Here is a 16,603-nt window from a genome sequence, read left to right as displayed (position 1 = left end):
TCCTGCCCCGCTCCGTGCCTCAGTTTCCCCACCTACAACCTGGGGGTAATGGTGATCGGTTCCTGCTGCGGGGCGCAGCCGGGGCTGACTGAGTGCCCCGGACGGTGGCTGCCTGGGCATGGTCTTACCTTTCGACGGGAGGGTGAGGCAGTTGGCCGGCGGCGTCGCCACTTTGAGAGCCAGCCCGTAGGCACCTTGGAAGGAGTTGCTGTCGCGGATGAGGAAGCAGCCGGGCTCCTTGTCCTTCAGCAGGGCGATGGCTGCTCGGGGGGGAGGGGAAGAGCCTGTTTGAGCCTCCCGTGCCAGCCGTCACCCCCTGCCTACGCCCCTCCTGAGTGCGGATGTGTGCAGAGAACCGCGGCTCCCCATGCCCTGTAGCAGCCAAGCCCAGTGCGGCAGGTGCGGTGCCATTCTGGGGGGGCGCACGCTGACTCTTGCCCCCCACAGGGTTTCAGCTCATGCCCAGACGGTGCCAGCTGCCTGGCCCTGGCTGGGATGGAATTCAGGCTCCACGTCCCAGGCTGCCCCTCCACACAGACTGACTGGGGTGACCGGACAGCTGAGCTCTGAGGATGCTCCTGGGGTCCTGGATGGTTCTGTATGTCGGGGTCTCTAGCCCCATGGGAGGGGTGTGCAGCCTGCTAGTTAGGTGGGGGAGGGGCTGAGAGCCAGGACTCCTGGGTTCTATCCCCAACTGTAGGATGGGAGTGGGGTCTAGTGGTTAGAGCGGGTGGGGGGGGAGTGACAGCTGTCAGGACTCCTGGGTTCTATCCCCAGCTCTGGGAGGTACTGGTATCTAGCGGCTGGAGCAGGGGTGGCAGCTATCAGGACTCCTGGGTTCTGATGGACGTGATGTCTGGTGGTTAGAGCAGGTGGGTTTTGGCCCTCTGTGTTCTAGTCCCACCTCTGGAAGCTGAGCGCGGCCTGGAGCAGGAGTGGAGGGCCAGGGAAAGATTTTTCCTATTTAAAAATATATGAAATGGCTGCTGCTAAATTCTAACCGATCCGTGCGTGAACTGAATCAAGGTAAGCCCCGCCCTCCAGCGCACTGTACCTTGGTCCCGAGACAGGTTGGGTTTATACCAAAACTTGGACGTATCCTGGACAAATTTGACGTTGCTGTGGCTCTCCGGCTGCATGTCTGAAAGGGAAGAACGGGCCCCCGGTGAGCTGGACGGGGATGCTGGTGAAAGAAAACCGTGCTCATGTCTCAAGTGGGAACTTACTGGGGGTCTCTCGCCTTCCGTCATTGCTTTGTATTTTCTTCCCTGGCTGCTTTGCATGGGACCGGGGAAAACAGGATGAAAGCAAATGCCACATCCCTAGCCGCTGGCGTAGCTAGTTTCCTTCATGTGCTATGGGACGGGGCGGGACGTGACATTCGCCACAATGGCTCCTGGCTTTCAGCCCAGCCTCTTCCAGCAGGGGGCGCTGTAGGGAGCGGGTCAGGAGCGCTGGACATAGGGGGAGCTCCGGGCTTCCAGCCCAGCCTCTTCCAGCAGGGGGCGCTGTAGGGAGTGGGGCAGGAGCGCTGGACATAGGGGGAGCTCCTGGCTTACAACCCAGCCTCTTCCAGCAGGGGGCGCTGTAGGGAGCGGGCAGGAGCACTGGCCATAGGGGGAGTTCCCAGCTAGTCTGCCCGGCCTCTCCCAGTAGGTGGCGCTGTAGGGAGCGGGGCAGGAGCGCTGGCTGTGGGGCAGCTCAGACCCTCACTCCCTGGGCTGGCAGATTATGAAAGGACCCTGGCGCCATCCTCCCGTCCCCGCAGCGGAGCCGATCTCCTACCTGGGTCCGGCCTGGCGGTGTCGGGCGCGAAGGTGACGTGGTGGCCCGTCCCGGTGCCCCGTCCTGGGGGCGAGCTCCTCTCCCAGTTGCCAGCCACTGGCGTGTGGCGCTTCTCGGGCAAGGGCGGCTGCTGCGGCGAATCGCGGGCGTGGCCCTGGCTGGGGGAGCCCAGGGGTGGCGGGCTCCTCTCCCCGCCCGGGTAGTAGGCTGTAGCGATGGGGAAGGCAGGGGTCGGGGAGCACTGCAGGTCGGAGGGGCCGTAGGAGGCGATGGGGCTCGGGAGGGGGCTGCCATTGGGGCAGCGGGCCAGGGTGCCCGGGGCCAGCTCGGCTCTGTCACTGGGCAGGTGCCCGTTGTAAGGGGCTGGGTTCCTGAGCGTAGCTGTCGCTCTGCAGCTGGCGCAGGCCGGGCTGTGGGCAGGTGCGCCCGGGGGGCTGCGCTGGGCCAGCCTGTCCATGCCAGGGGGCAGCAGGTGCGCTGGGGTCCCATTGCTGGGGGGTGAATCAGGGGAGACAGCTGGGCAGCTGGGGCCATTCAGGTGATTCGGGGCTTCTCCCGGGTTCACCCTGGATAGGCCGGTGCCCTGGGGCAGGCTGGCGGGGCTGTGGGCTCGGGGACAGGGCTGCCTCGGGGCCAGCCCATTGGCCTGGGCCCTGGAGGTGGTTCCGTGGGCACAGGCCTGTGTCGGAGAAGGGGGCTGCGTGGGGCTGGGCGCGGCCCCTGGCAGGGCTGAGCTCATCTCTGGGGTCCTCTTGGCGCTGGGGTGGGCCGTGTCCTCGGGGCTGGAGCACGCCGAGCTCTCCTGCAGGCTGGCAGCCGGGGTGCCGCCTTTGGGCATCGCGGGGCTGTGGAATCACAGAGGGGGCACACTCAGTATCACCCTAGGCACCAGCCAGCACATGGGGGGCAGCCCACAGGGGGCAGATAGAAGCTTGCGCCAGGGCACAGGCTGGTGGCTCCCTGGGGGACCCCAGGAGGCTGTTTCTAGTGGGGACGACTGTCCCCTGGCCAGGGGCTGGGAGCTTCGACCCCAAGACACCTGCTGCAGGGGGAGCAGTGCCCTGGGCATCATCAAGGGGTGGGGGGGGGGCTGGTCTCCTTTGAGTGTGTGTGTGTGTGTGGGGGGGAGACTGTTTCTGGCCCTCGGACCCCTCTGCCGCTGGGCCTCGCTGGGCCCACCCTGGGATCCCTGGGCCCAGCTCTGTCCCATGGGTGACTCCATCAGCGCCCCCCGCCCTGCACATGGGGCGGCACGCACCTGTCTTGGCTCTGCACCGGGCTGCTGGTGTGCAGAGGAGTCGGCGGGCCCGACAGCTCGGGGGGCGCGGGGCAGGCGGCATGAGCCTCCCGGTGGGGCTGGCGCGGGGAGCCAGGGACGTCTCGCCAGGGCGCCTCCTCCCCACGGCCCTGCATCCCTGGGGAGGGTGGGGGAGGAGAGCAGCTGGAGTGAAACGCAGGCCATGCCCCCCACCCTCCTGGCTGTCAGCCAGATTTCCCCCCCTCCCCATCGGCCACATACCAGCCCCCTCCCCCCATAGCTATTAGCCACCCACCATCCTCTTTTAGCCACCACCAACCCTCTCCCCTGCCTGGCTGTTGTCGAGATTACCCCTCCCCCCATTAGCCTTCCCCCCTGGGCCATTAGCCAGTCCCCACCATTAGCCCGCTAGCCGGGGCCATGTTAGGCACTCACCAGCGGGTGTCCGGTCCTGGTGCCCCGGGTGTGGGTAGCCCTGGCCTGTCTCCGGGGACTGGGGCTCGTAGCTTTGGTTCCTGGAGGCCGGGTAGGCCGAGCTGACGGGGGACGCCGAGCCGGACGGGGGCGAGTAGTAGCCTGGCGTGTACGGCCGCATGTCCGGCGGGGAGGCGCAGGGCCTGGCCGGGGACCGGCCGTAGAAGGGCGGCTGGGGGCACTGGGCGGGGGGGCCGCAGGCGTAGGCGCCGTGGGGCAGCAGGGCGGGGTAGGGGGGGCCGTAGCGGTAGTGGAAGGGCTCCAGGCTCTGCTCCATGCCCTGGTGGCCCTTCTGATGGGCGCCGGGCATGGGCTGGGCCGGGTAGCCGTGGCCGAAGTGCGCCGGCATCTTGGCGTGGGCGGGCTCGAAGTCGAACACCTCGTGATGCCCCCGGCTGCGCTGGCTGTAGGCGGCCGGCATCAGCAACGGCACGGGCTGGCCGGGGTGCCCTGCCCGGGACAGGGGGGACTTGGCACTCTCGTGGGCCCACTCCTCAGGCTCGCGGCTGCCCAGGCGCAGGCTGTAGAAGGCGGCGGTGGGGGGCAGGCCGGCTTCCTTGTGAGCCTTCTCCTGGCAGTCCTGGCACGGGCACAGCTCCAAGCCGCACCCGGGCTCCTCCTCCAGGATCAGCACCTCCCGGTAGCTGGGTGGCTTGTAGGCCAGGTCCTCTCGCTTGCTGGGGCTGTGGGGCAGCTCGTAGGCGTAGGGGTGGGCGAGGGGCTGCAGGCCCTCGGAGAGGGAGCGATATGCCCGCCGCTTCTCCCCCGGCCCGGCCTCCTGCGGCAGGCAGGGGTAGCCCTCGGCGGGGTGCAGGTGGACCCCGTTGGTACTGTAGACCAGCCGCCGGCGCTCCAAGGTGCCCTCTGGCCTGTAGTAGGCGCCGCTGGGCAGCCTCTCGGGGCTGTGGGTGCCCGGGCAGCTCTGCGAGCGGTAGCCCAGGCGGCAGGAGCAGTGGCGGGCTAGGCCGGGGCGCCGGCTGGGGTACGCCAGGGGCCCAAAGGGGCTCATCTCCACCAGGTCGTCTTCCAGGATGGCCGTCTCCCTGTCCCTGGCCCCGTTGCTGGGCGGGCAGCTCCCCAGCTCCTGGGGCGGGGATGCCCCCCTCTGCTGCTTGGGGGTCTCCGGCCTGGCCTTGACCCCGAAGCCCCCGAGCAGCCTGTCCAGCTCCTCCCGCTCGGCCGGCGTGGGCAGCAGCTTGGCGGGAGGGGAGGGTTCGGCCAGCATGGAGGAGTGGCCCGAGTCGCTGCTGACGGAGAGGAAGCGGCTGCCCTGCTGGGTGGAGTCCGCGCTGGCGGGGCTCCCGCCGCCGCCGGAGAAGCCGCTCAGGTTCCGCTTCTTCTTGATCTTGGCGTAGAGGCTGCCGTCGACGGGGCCGCGGGTGTGGGCCATGTCTGCGGGGGAGCAGACGGCAGGGCCCAGTCAGGGCTCAACTCGGGCACCGAGCGCACAGGGATGCCAACACCCACAGGCACCTGCACATGCTCGCAGAGTGGGATTCGTCCCTGCCAGCAGGGGGCAGCAGAGAGAGAGATACACACACACACATACACACGGCAGTACGGGGCAGCAGACACACACACACACAGCAGGCCCCATCCCCTCCAGGAGGGGGCAGCAGGGGGCAGCGGAGATACACACACACACACACACACACACAGAGCAGGTGTGTCCCAGGGGTCCCAGGTCCCATCCTCTCCAGCAGGGGATACAAACACACATACACACACTCACGCACTCTGCAGGATTCATCCCCTCCAGCAGGGGGCAGCAGGGGCACACGCACACACACACACACACACACACACACACACACACACACACACACACATATCCTAACTCCCATTCATACTTTTGAAAATCTCCCCGACAGCCACAAACCGAAACCCACAACCTCATGAACACAGAGACCCTCCCCCCCCACACACGTAAAGTTACACACACACACACATACAGAGACACAACCCAAAAAGGGACATACAGACATGAACACACACACACATGTACTCACGGACACACACGCACGACTTCAGCAATTCACTTAGACTCGTTCCACCAGGGGGTGCTAGACCCCAGGAAAAACCCTTCCTGCCAATGACCAAATATCCCGGAACGATTACGTTCCCACAAATCTCCTGGTTGCTTAAGACATTCATGTCCTGCCCCCCAAACCCAGCCCCCCAAATCCTCCCCCAAATCAGAGGAGCCATCACAGACCCTCATGTCAATCCCTTTGTGTAGGACCTACAGTTTTGTAGAGAGAGATTCCAAACCAAGGGGAGTGAATTGACAAACACTGGCTCTTGCTTCAGGGGTGGGTTTTGCTGCCGCCCCTTCTCTCCCCGCGCTAGGTGCTGTACATATGCCACAAGCAGCTGGCCCCAAAGCAATCACCGTTAGAGCCAGTCGGGGATTTACTGACAAAATGGCGTGTGGGGGAAATTCGATAGACAAATGCTGATTTAGCGGAAACGGTTTGTGAAGCTGGGGTGGGGGCGGCAAATCTCCTGGCTCGAGCCATGTTTGGAAAAAAGTTTTGACAATTTTGAAAGAAAACGTTCCATGGGGGGAGGGGGGGAGAAAGGGCAAAATTGAACCAAAAGGGTTCAGAGTGATCAAAACAAAACATTGACCCATTGGGTCCATTGGCCCAAACCGACATTTTCCCCCCAGTTTTTCGGTTCACAAATTTTTTGGAAGTTTTGACGTTTCGTCCTGATTTGGGAGAGGAACATTTTTTAAACTGGAAAATATTCATGGGGCAGGAAAACCATTTCCCGCCTCACAGTCTGAACAGACAAAGGGTGGGAGGGGAAACTGAGGCAGAGCGAGGGGCAGCAGCTTGGCCAAGGCCCCAGGGCAGCGGCTGAGCTGAGAAGAGAAGCCAGGTGTCCAACCCCGTAGTCACATTGTTCTGTATGAGCGGCCTCACAGCCCTGGCCGGTAGCTCCGGTGGTTGGGGTGCCCAGACGTACCTTCCAGGCTGTCCTCGTGATGGAGGTTGAAGTTCTCGTAGGAGTCCCAGCGCACCATGGGATCGGAGATGTTATAATCCACTGTGATGGCTGGGCTGTTCCGTAAGGTCTCCAGGCCTGAGGGGAGAGAACCGGTGAGGGCCACGGGCTCCAGCTGGGAGATGGACCCTGTGTGGGCGGCTCCCTCAGCCAGGGACTGGGTTGACAGCAGCCTAGCCTGGGGGGAGACACCTGGCTATTGGGGGGGCTCCCACCAGCTGGGGGAGGTCTCCTGGCTCAGGGCAATGGGACTTCTGGCTTGGAGGTGTCGATCCTGGCTTGGTGGGGGAAAGGGGAGGTCCTACCGCCTTGGCCCAGGGGGCGAACTTGGCTCAGCGCAGCAGGGTGGGGGAGGCTTAGGGGTTGCTACCACTGTGGGGGGGACTCTCCCCGCTCCCCGCCTGCCAGCCCCTCACCTTTCATCTTCTCGGGTCCGGAAGAGAAGATGAACTCCACGCTGGCTTCGAAGGGGAAGCGCTCGTCTGGGGAGAGGAGAGGAGAGGGTAGTGCGCCGCGACCAGAGGAGCTACTGGCTGAGGGTGCAGCAAGAGCGGGTGGCGGGTCCAGCACAAGGGGGCAAGGGGGAGCAGAGGGGTCCCAGATACGAGGGGGCAGGGGGAGCCCAGAGTTCCTGAATATGTGGGGGCAGGGGAGACCCATGTATGAGGTGGTAGGGGGAGAAGAGGGGTCCTGGGTACCAGAGGACCAGGGGGAACAGAGGGGTCCCAGGCACCAGGGGGCAGGGGGAGCAGAGGGGTCCCAGGCACTCGGGGGCAGGGGGCGCAGAGGGGTCCTGGGTATGAGAGGGCCAGGGAGAAAAGAGGGGTCCCAGGCACTGGGGGGCAGGGTTCAGAGGGATCCCAGGTACATGGGGGAACAGGGGGAGCAGAGGGGTCCCAGGCACTGGGGCAGGGATGCAGAGGGATCCCAGGCACTGGGGGGCAGGGGTGCAGAGGGATCCCAGGCACTGGGGCAGGGGGAGCAGAGGGGTCCCAGGCACTGGGGACAGGGGGTGCAGAGGGATCCCAGGTACATGGGGGGACAGGGGGAGCAGAGGGGTCCCAGGCACTGGGGGGCAGGGGTGCAGAGGGATCCCAGGTACATGGGGGGACAGGGGGAGCAGAGGGGTCCCAGGCACTGGGGGGCAGGGGTGCAGAGGGATCCCAGGTACATGGGGGGGCAGGGGGAGCAGAGGGGTCCCAGGCACTGGGGACAGGGGGTGCAGAGGGATCCCAGGTACATGGGGGGACAGGGGGAGCAGAGGGGTCCCAGGCACTGGGGACAGGGGGTGCAGAGGGATCCCAGGTACATGGGGGGCAGGGGGAGCAGAGGGGTCCCAGGCACTGGGGCAGGGGGAGCAGAGGGGTCCCAGGCACTGGGGGGCAGGGGTGCAGAGGGATCCCAGGTACATGGGGGGACAGGGGTGCAGAGGGATCCCAGGCACTGGGGCAGGGGGAGCAGAGGGGTCCCAGGCACTGGGGGACAGGGGGAGCAGAGGGATCCCAGGTACATGGGGGGGCAGGGGGAGCAGAGGGGTCCCAGGCACTGGGGCAGGGGGAGCAGAGGGGTCCCAGGCACTGGGGGACAGGGGGAGCAGAGGGGTCCCAGGTACATGGGGGGGGCAGGGGGAGCAGAGGGGTCCCAGGCACTGGGGACAGGGGGTGCAGAGGGATTCCAGGTACATGGGGGGCAGGGGGAGCAGAGGGGTCCCAGGCAATGGGGCAGGGGGAGCAGAGGGGTCCCAGGCACTGGGGGGGCAGGGGGAGCAGAGGGGTCCCAGGCACTGGGGGGCAGGGGTGCAGAGGGATCCCAGGTACATGGGGGGCAGGGGGAGCAGAGGGGTCCCAGGCACTGGGGCAGGGGGAGCAGAGGGGTCCCAGGCACTGGGGGGGGCAGGGGGAGCAGAGGGGTCCCAGGCACTGGGGGGCAGGGGTGCAGAGGGATCCCAGGTACATGGGGGGGCAGGGGGAGCAGAGGGGTCCCAGGCACTGGGGCAGGACGGGTCACCACCACAGGGTGCATACAGGGGTGCTGAGCTGCATGCAGGTGCCCTGGGAGCAGCCCAGGGCCGGGAGTGGTCGGCCCCCAGGGAGGTGGCTGCCCCGTTTGGAGGCTGCCCGTGGCACCGCCCCCTGCCCTGCTCACCTTGCCAGGCCTCGTCCAGCTCGTCCTTCCCGAACCAGAGCTGGGCACCGTGGATGGTGCACGTGTGGAACTGGACGCGGAAAACCACGTCCCGGTCAGAGCTGCAGGTCTGCTTGTGGTAGCACTTCACCTGGGGGCGGGGGAGGTAGGGTCAGCACTGACATGGGGGCCCCCAGTCCCCCCAGGGACATGCAAACCCATGGAGACGTCCACGGGCCCCCATGCATGCCCACGTCTGTGCACACCCCCACACGTGGCTCGCCCCTTGTGCACACAGAGGCACGCTTGTACACACCCATTGTGCACAGTGACACCCCCTCTTGCACACACCCCCTCAGGCCCCTGTGCACACGTGCTCATACACACCCATTGTGCACACTGATACCTCCATGCACACACACGTGGGCACACTCACCTGCCATTTGTGCACACTGGCACCCCCATGCACACACACGTGGGCACACTCACCTGCCATTTGTGCACACGGGCACCCCCCACGTGTACACCCATTTGCACCCCCCCCGCCCGGGTGTGCACAAGCCCATGCTCACACCCACTGCCTGCCTCGCAGAGCTGCCTGGCAGGCAACAGAGCCTCCGCTCTCCCGTTCCTCCTGCCCCCTTCCCTGCCAGGCTCAGAGCCGGGAGTGGGGGGCTCTGGACTTTGTGCCCACTCCTTACCCAGCAGAGCCGCCCCCACCGGGAAGCCCCTCCCTGGAGCTGGCCGTACTCACCATCACGTCCCCTTTCAGCAGCAGGGCTGGCTCCAGGGTGACACAAAGCTTCTGGGGGCCGGGGCCCGGGACACTGCTGTAAGGGAGGGCATAGAAACACGGGGCTGGGATCAGAGCGATGGGGGCCGGGCCCAGCAGCTCCCAGGCAGCAGGCGCCTCATACTCACTAGATCCCCGAGGTGTAGACGAGCTGCATGGACTGGTAGATCTTCAGGAAGGGCTGGTAGCCTAGGGCGGGAGGGACGGGTTAAGAGAGGGGGCAGAGGGGAAGGGGGCAGCCTGCTCCAGCCAAGGGCTGAGCCAGTCTGGCAGGGAGCCCTCGTGATTGGCTCAGGACACATGGGCGTGAGGGTGCAATGCCACACCCATGCATGCAGGCCTGTTCGGGTTTGTGCCTGCACACCCAGGAGAGCACTGCCGGTTCACACGTGTGTGCATCCCGGGACTCCTGGGGGTTTGTGTCTGGGAGCGTGCCCATTTTGCACTCCCCGGCAAATTTGCATGCGTGAGCGTGCCCATTTTGCACATGCCGATGGGCTAGTGTGTGTGCACATGTGCCCAGTTTGCACACATCAGCAAGTTCACGAGTGCTCGCTTGCACGCACCGTTGGGTTGGCGTGCATGCAAACATACACACTTTGCACAGGTCTGCCAGTTCACACATGCGTGCTCATTTGTGCATGTGTGAGTGGGCACATTTTGCAGACGCTGGCAGGTTCACGCCTGTGTGAGTGTGCCCATTCTGCACACGATGGCAGGCTCATCCATGGGTGTGCCCTTGTTTTGCACACTAGGGCTGGTCCACCTGCGTGGGCGGCACATTTTGCACGTGTGATCGTCGGCAGGCACCCGGGGCCGGAGTCTGTGTGTGCCCCGTGGCACTCACCTCCGCTGGCCTCGAAGTTGGGGATGGCGGGAATGAGGACGTGGTGCAGGAACAGGGTGTTGCTGTTCATCTTGATGGTGCCCGACAGCAGCCCGCTGAAGTAACTGATGTACCTGGGGGTTCAGAGGGCACAGCTCAGCCCCAGGGTCCTGCCCCCCCAGTGGAGCTGGGGGGAGGGGCCAGCCAGTGAGGACCCTCCCCTGTCCCTTCATGGTCATCACATCCCCCTCCTCCGCCCCTCACCTCCCCCCTCACCTTTTCTGGGATGGCTGCAGGGACGCGGCCACTTTGTCCTCGCAGAACTTCCGCATGGTCAGGGTGCCGAGCGCCTGGTCCGCGCTGCGGGGGAGAGGACGGGGGTCAGTGCCGGAGCTTCCGGCCACCAGAGCAACCCCGGGGCTCGGGGCCTGACTCTGCTCGAGGGGGGGAGGCTGGAGTGAGGGAGTGGGGGAGAACAGCCTTGGGGTGTGGGGGGAACAGCCAGGGTGGGGGGGTAGGCTGGGGTGAGGGGTGGGGTGGGGAGGGGAATAGCCCTGGGGGGTGGGGGGAACAGCGAGGGCAGGGGGAGGGGGTGGGGGTGGAGGGGGGACAGCCCTGGGGGTTGGGGGGAACAACCATGGCAGGGGGTAGGCTGGGGTGAGGGGAAGAGCCCTGGGGGGTGGGGGGAACAGCGAGGGCGGGGGGAGAGGCTGGGTGGAGGGGGTGGGGGTGGGAGGAGGGGGGGAACAGCCGGGGGAGGGAGGGAACTGCCCTGGGGCTGAAGGGAAGCAGCCGGGGGTGGGGGGTGGAAATAGGGGAACGGGCCGAGCACACACCGAGGGAGGGGGGTCAGCCGGGAGGGGAGCTCCCCCCCCCCCCATACCTGGCAGAGATCTTGCTGTAGTGCATATAGGCGGCCACGATGACGCCCGTCTTGCCCTTGTTGCCCTGCAGCGGAGTGAGAGCGTCAGGGCCGGCGCCCCCCGAACCCTCCAGCACCGTCAGGGCCCCTGGGCGGGGGGGGGGGTGTCCCTGCTGCAGCCCAACCCCTGACCCAGCATGACCCCCGCCGCGGGGCAGGGGCTCTGCCCCCCCCCATTCCTCGTTGTGTCCCACCCCCAGCTCCACCCTGCCCCCTCACCTTGCAATGCAGCACCACGACGTGCTGGGGGTCCGAGTTCAGCCAGGTCTCCATGGCTTTGCAGATGGAGCAGATCTTGTCCAGGGGGGGCGCGTGCAAGTCCGGCCAGCCGAAATCCTGAACCTGCGGCACATCGGGGTGCAAGCGGTTAGATTTCCCCCCCCCCCCCAACACAGCCAGCTGGGAAGGGCCAGCTCAGAGCTGGAGAGTGGGGTCCCGCGGCTCCCGCCCTGGGAGAAGCCAGGGATCCCCCGGAGGACGTGGGGTGCCCCTCCCCTCTCACCTTGGGGTTCAGCCTGCTGACGTCATGCCGCTTCTCGGACAGGTTGAAAAGCTGCAAGGCAGAGAGCGAGCTCATTGGCTGCGGGACGGCGACTGTAGCCAAGGGGCCCCGGCCGGCCCTGCCCCATCCCGCGACCCCCAAACCCTCCAGCCCCTGGTGTGAGACCCACGCCCAGGGCTGAGCCTCCAACCCGCAGCCCCTCCGACACAAATGCCCAAATCCCCCCCTGGCTGCAGCACCCCCCACCCTGCTGCCCGGCTGGGAGGGCCCCCGGCGGCTGGCCGGAGCACAAACCCCATGTGAACACTGAGGAAACCTCGCAGCCTCGCCGGGGCAGGGCGATTGACATTGTTATCCCTATGCAGCCACACGGGGGGGAAACTGAGGCACAGATAGGCACTTGAGACTCATCCAAGGTCACAGGACAAGCAGTGGCAGAAACCTGACTCCCAGTCCCTCAAGCTCTAACCACTAGACTCCCCTCCCCCTCTGTCCCCAGAGCTGGGGATAGAACCCAGGAGTCCTAGCTCCCAGCCCCCTTGCTCTAACCACTAGACCCCACTCCCCACCCAGAGCTGGGGATAGAACCCAGGAGTCCTGGCTCCCACCCTCCCCTGCTCTAACCACTACACCCCACTCCCCACCCAGAGCTGGGGATAGAACCCAGGAGTCCTGGCTCCCACCCTCCCCTGCTCTAACCACTAGAGCCCACTCCCCACCCAGAGCTGGGATAGAACCCAGGAGTCCTGGCTCCCACCCTCCCCTGCTCTAACCACTAGAGCCCACTCCCCACCCAGAGCTGGGGATAGAACCCAGGAGTCCTGGCTCCCACCCTCCCCTGCTCTAACCACTGGACCCCACTCCCCACCCAGAGCTGGGATAGAACCCAGGAGTCCTGGCTCCCACCCTCCCCTGCTCTAACCACTGGACCCCACTCCCCACCCAGAGCTGGGATAGAACTCAGGACTCCTGGCTCCCAGCCCCCTCGCTCTAACCACTAGCCCCAGCTGCCTTGCCCCAGCCCCTACCGTGTACTTATCCTCGTGCTTGGACTTGAGCATCTGCGCCACCTCCCGCAGGTTGCCGCGGTAACGCTGCTCCTCCAGGGCGGGGGGGAAGAAGACGGAGATGATGCGCTCGGTGATGTAGGTCAGGTCGAAGTCGTACTTGCGCTCCATCACGTGGTCCAGGCTGAAGCTCCTGGAGAGGTGTGGGGGGGGTGAGTGTCGGGGTGTGCCAGCTCTGGGGGTACCCCACCCCTGCAGGGCCGGCAGCTCCCTGGGGTATCGCCCCCAACTAGCCGGGTGCCTGGCTTTACCCCACCTCGTGCACCCCATTGATGGACCCCCAGACCAGCAGTGGATCCCCCCACTCGGTGTCTGAGCCAACCCCCCCGTACCCTCCCCCGCCCTGCCGGCCCCACCCACTCACCTGGGCAGCGTGCTCCGTTGCTTCGAGGTGTGGAGGGACTTGGTGGAGCCCTGGGGGACGAGAGGGGAGGGGTCAGCGTGGGGAAATCGGGGGCCCACGTGGCCCCTTGGCACCAAACCACAGCCCCGGGCCCAGGCTGCTGGGGGGTGGGGACGGGCAGCAGGGTGGGAACGGCCTGGGACAGCAAGGGACGGGTCCCGCCCGCGCCCAGCCTGCAACTCGCGATCCCCCGGGGGGATGTCAGAGGCCAGGATCCAAGCTGCCCTCGCTCTGTTCCCAGAGTCCCGCTGACCTAATGGAATTGGCTGTGGGCGGGGGCCCCGGCTCCCAGCCCAGAGGACGGGCGGAGTTCTCCACTCGCTTCCCCCACCCCGTGAGATCTGCACCGGCAGGCTAACCCCTCGCCCCCTGGCTGCACCTCTGCTGCCCCAGGCTGCACGGCGACACCTGCTGGGGGCAGCCAGGGTCGGGTGGGGGCATTGGGCCCCGTCAGAGGGCGTGGGTAGGACAGGTGAGCACACTGGGCTCCTGCCAGCCGGCACAACGGTACGGCAATGCCCCACTGGGCCTAATGAATGGGCAGGGCCGGGGATGGGCAACCAACCCCCTCCCCGCCGTCACCCCATTCACCCCCCTCCCCGTATCCCACGGCCCAGTTCCCTTCCACGCCTGGCCGGTGTGGGAATAACCATGCAGGGTCCTGGCAGGGAAATCCAGCTCCCCCCGTCAGGCGCTGGGGATGTCTCGAGGGAACCGTTTCGGAGGCTGGCCCCCGCCCCATTCACACAGAATGCCCCATGCAGTGCCACTCCTCTGCCATCGCAGGCCAGCCTGCCCCCGGCCCTGCACTGAAATGGACAGGGCAGAGTCCACGGGGCAATGCACCCCTGCAGGAAGACGGCTGAATTCCCCCAGCGCTAGGGGTCAGCAACCCCCATGGCTGCTTCCCAGATCCGCCTTCTCCCCGAGGAAAGGGCCTGGGCGGACAGTCCTGGGGACCAAAGGATGAGCGGGGACAGCACAGGACTGGGGCAAGCATCCCCGCCCCTGCACTCCCCTTTGGGATGAGCACAGTCCCCTTGGCCCTAGTGGGCTGCTGGCCTCTCCGCCAAGGAGGGTTGGCCGTGCTGCCGGCAGCCAGCCACGGAGGGGTGCACCCCTGGGGGACTGAGCTGAGGCGAGCCGGCACAGAGTAACGACACTGGGGGGTTACGCCTGGGACTGGCGAGGGCGGGGTCTGAGGTGAGGGTGGGGAAGCTCATTCATCCTGTCCCCCGTGTGGTGGGAGCAGGCAGGGGGGTGGAAGATCAGTTCTGTTGGTGGCTTGTTTATTCAGTCTGAGAGCCACTTCTCTTCTATTTACTCTGGGACAGGGCTGGGGGAGCAGGTCAGCACGGGAGGGGGCCCTGCCTCAGCTGTTTAGACTCAGATCCCACTCGGCACCACCCCCATTGAAGCACCCCTCCCTATAAAAAATCCCAGCATCCAGCCACCCCCCGAGCTTTGCGGGGAGAGGGATGGGATCTCTCCCCACTTCCACTGGGGCAGAGGGAAGGTCTCACGCCAGCAATGGGGCATGGATTTGGGGTCTGATGGGATAAATCGAGGCGGGTACTCACCAAGTGCTCGATGCGCCGGGCCGGAGCAGTGTTCCGCCTCTGGAGTACGGGGAAAAGGGAGAAGAGAGAGAGCGAGGGGAGTTGACAAGAGGAGAAGGAGATTGATAGCGACGCATCGGCCCTTTCCCTGAGACGCCAGGCCTGGGCGCCGAGCCAGCTGGCCCTGAGGTCAGCAGCTAGAGTTTGTAAACCTCCCCCGGTCCCACAACCACCGACTGCGTGATGTGGCCCGGAGCTGGGGGTGGAGGACGTCAGGAACGGGGAAGAAGCAGCAAGAGGCACTGCTGGCCGTTCAGGCCTGGTCAAAGGTGCAATGTTGACAGCCTCAGCTGGTGGAGCGACCTGTTTATTAGTGACACTGGAGACCTCGGTTCTAGTCCCAGCTCTGTCCCTGCGGTGAGCCTGTGTGCCTCAGTTTCCCGCCCAGCCTCTCATCCCCTTGTTAGATTGTGCGTGCCTTCTGCCTGTTAGGTAAGCCCCTGAGTCTTTCACAGCTTTGGAGCCTGGCGCTTTAGCAGCTCATGCTTCTAGTTCCACAGGGGCACTCGCCAAGGAGGCAGCTGTTGCATGTACAGCACCCAGCGCAATCTCAGCTGAGTCCTCTAAGGCAGGTAATAAAGAGGGATGAGCAACTCAGCCCGGGGGACCAGTTCGTATCTGTGAGCTCCTCGGCCTCTCTGCTGAGATTTTTCAGGGGAAGCCAGTGGGTGCCCCCGCCCCTCCGGGCTGTTGGGAAGGGTGCCAACAGCTCCTCACTGAAGCGGCCTCGTGATTCATCTGAATCGTGGCCCCATTTCCTTCCCAAGTGGCCTGGAGTCCAGCTGGCACAACCGGTGGGCAGCAGGAAGTGAAACTGACATCAGGCTGAGGAGGTCTGGAAAGGAAACACCTGCTGTTCTCAGGATCAAAGGGGGCAGGTGGGGAAAGCTAACGCTGTTCAGTCTCCATGCTCCAGGCCCGACACCAGCTGTGGGGGTCAGGAAGCTGCCTGCGGGGGTTAGTGTTGCATCGGCAGCATCAGGCTAGAGAGACCATAGGCTGGCAGCTCAGAAATTCTGGGCTGGGGCCGCCACAACTTCTAGCTAAGGTACCTAGGTGAGTTCCCTTGCCATAGTATCAGAGCACCTCACCTTCGCCGAGGCGCCCCCATGAGGCAGGGCAGGGCTATTATCCCTGTTGTACAGGTGGGGAAACTGAGGCACAGAGCGACTAAGTGATTTGCCCAAGGTCACCTGAAGCTTGTGGCAGAGCATGGATTTGAACCCAGCGCCCCCCCGAGTCCCACTATAGCCTCCTGCGACTCTGAATGCTCCTCGCCTGACTGGCCTTCACACGCTGGGGTCATTTGCCCCCACAGTGCCAACTCAAGGCGCAGCCTGGTGGAGAATCAAGCCCTGGAGTGTTTCCCAGGGAACTTTCCTGTCTCGGGCCAGAGAGGAACCCTCCTGCCAAAGCCACTGGCTGGGAGATGCTACATCTGGATCTTCTCTGACAGGGTGGAGTGGGATGATTTTTCACTGCCAAGGCCTGAGCTCACCACGCAGCAGGTCCCAGGGCTGACGTCCGCACCAGCTGTTTGTGCACCAGGCAGACACAGCAGCATCGAGCTTCCTCTGCGCTGCTGCCGTACCCGGGCATGGGTGCGCTGCAGGCAGCCATAGGGTGACTACTCCCTCTGGAGACGAGTTCTATTCCCTCCCACCCAGCCTGCCAGCCACGGGGGGACACTTTCCCATTGAGACACCAAAGGCAAAGGCCACCAAACGACCATCAGCCGGTGACAACTAGTAGCCATTGCTGTCCTAACCCAGCTTCGAACCAGTGACCTACTCACTAGTCTGAGCCTGGTCCCACAAG

General features: G+C 65.2%; 1 protein-coding gene across 5 annotated transcripts in view; it reads right to left on the bottom strand.

The window, feature by feature from the left end:
* Positions 1-16,603, bottom strand: part of TNS2 (tensin 2) — a 50,249-nt gene that overhangs the window by 5,964 nt on the left and 27,682 nt on the right. For all 5 annotated transcript variants that reach the window (XM_044994601.1, XM_044994602.1, XM_044994600.1 and 2 more), the window contains 18 exons: positions 14,747-14,785; positions 13,128-13,177; positions 12,725-12,896; positions 11,697-11,747; positions 11,414-11,536; positions 11,156-11,220; positions 10,549-10,632; positions 10,294-10,406; positions 9,575-9,635; positions 9,408-9,483; positions 8,675-8,804; positions 6,946-7,011; positions 6,491-6,607; positions 3,479-4,909; positions 3,044-3,200; positions 1,786-2,630; positions 1,055-1,141; positions 129-260 (listed from right to left, as the gene is read on the bottom strand). In XM_044994601.1, coding sequence (XP_044850536.1) covers positions 129-260; positions 1,055-1,141; positions 1,786-2,630; positions 3,044-3,200; positions 3,479-4,909; positions 6,491-6,607; positions 6,946-7,011; positions 8,675-8,804; positions 9,408-9,483; positions 9,575-9,635; positions 10,294-10,406; positions 10,549-10,632; positions 11,156-11,220; positions 11,414-11,536; positions 11,697-11,747; positions 12,725-12,896; positions 13,128-13,177; positions 14,747-14,785 — 3,799 coding nt within the window. The remainder of the gene's footprint in view (positions 1-128; positions 261-1,054; positions 1,142-1,785; positions 2,631-3,043; positions 3,201-3,478; positions 4,910-6,490; positions 6,608-6,945; positions 7,012-8,674; positions 8,805-9,407; positions 9,484-9,574; positions 9,636-10,293; positions 10,407-10,548; positions 10,633-11,155; positions 11,221-11,413; positions 11,537-11,696; positions 11,748-12,724; positions 12,897-13,127; positions 13,178-14,746; positions 14,786-16,603) is intronic.

The sequence above is a fragment of the Mauremys mutica genome, chromosome 20 (genome assembly GCF_020497125.1).
Source record: "Mauremys mutica isolate MM-2020 ecotype Southern chromosome 20, ASM2049712v1, whole genome shotgun sequence".
Lineage (NCBI taxonomy): Eukaryota > Metazoa > Chordata > Testudines > Geoemydidae > Mauremys > Mauremys mutica.
The sequence above is the reverse complement of the archived record's forward strand: the minus strand, read 5'-3'. Positions and strand labels throughout refer to the sequence as shown.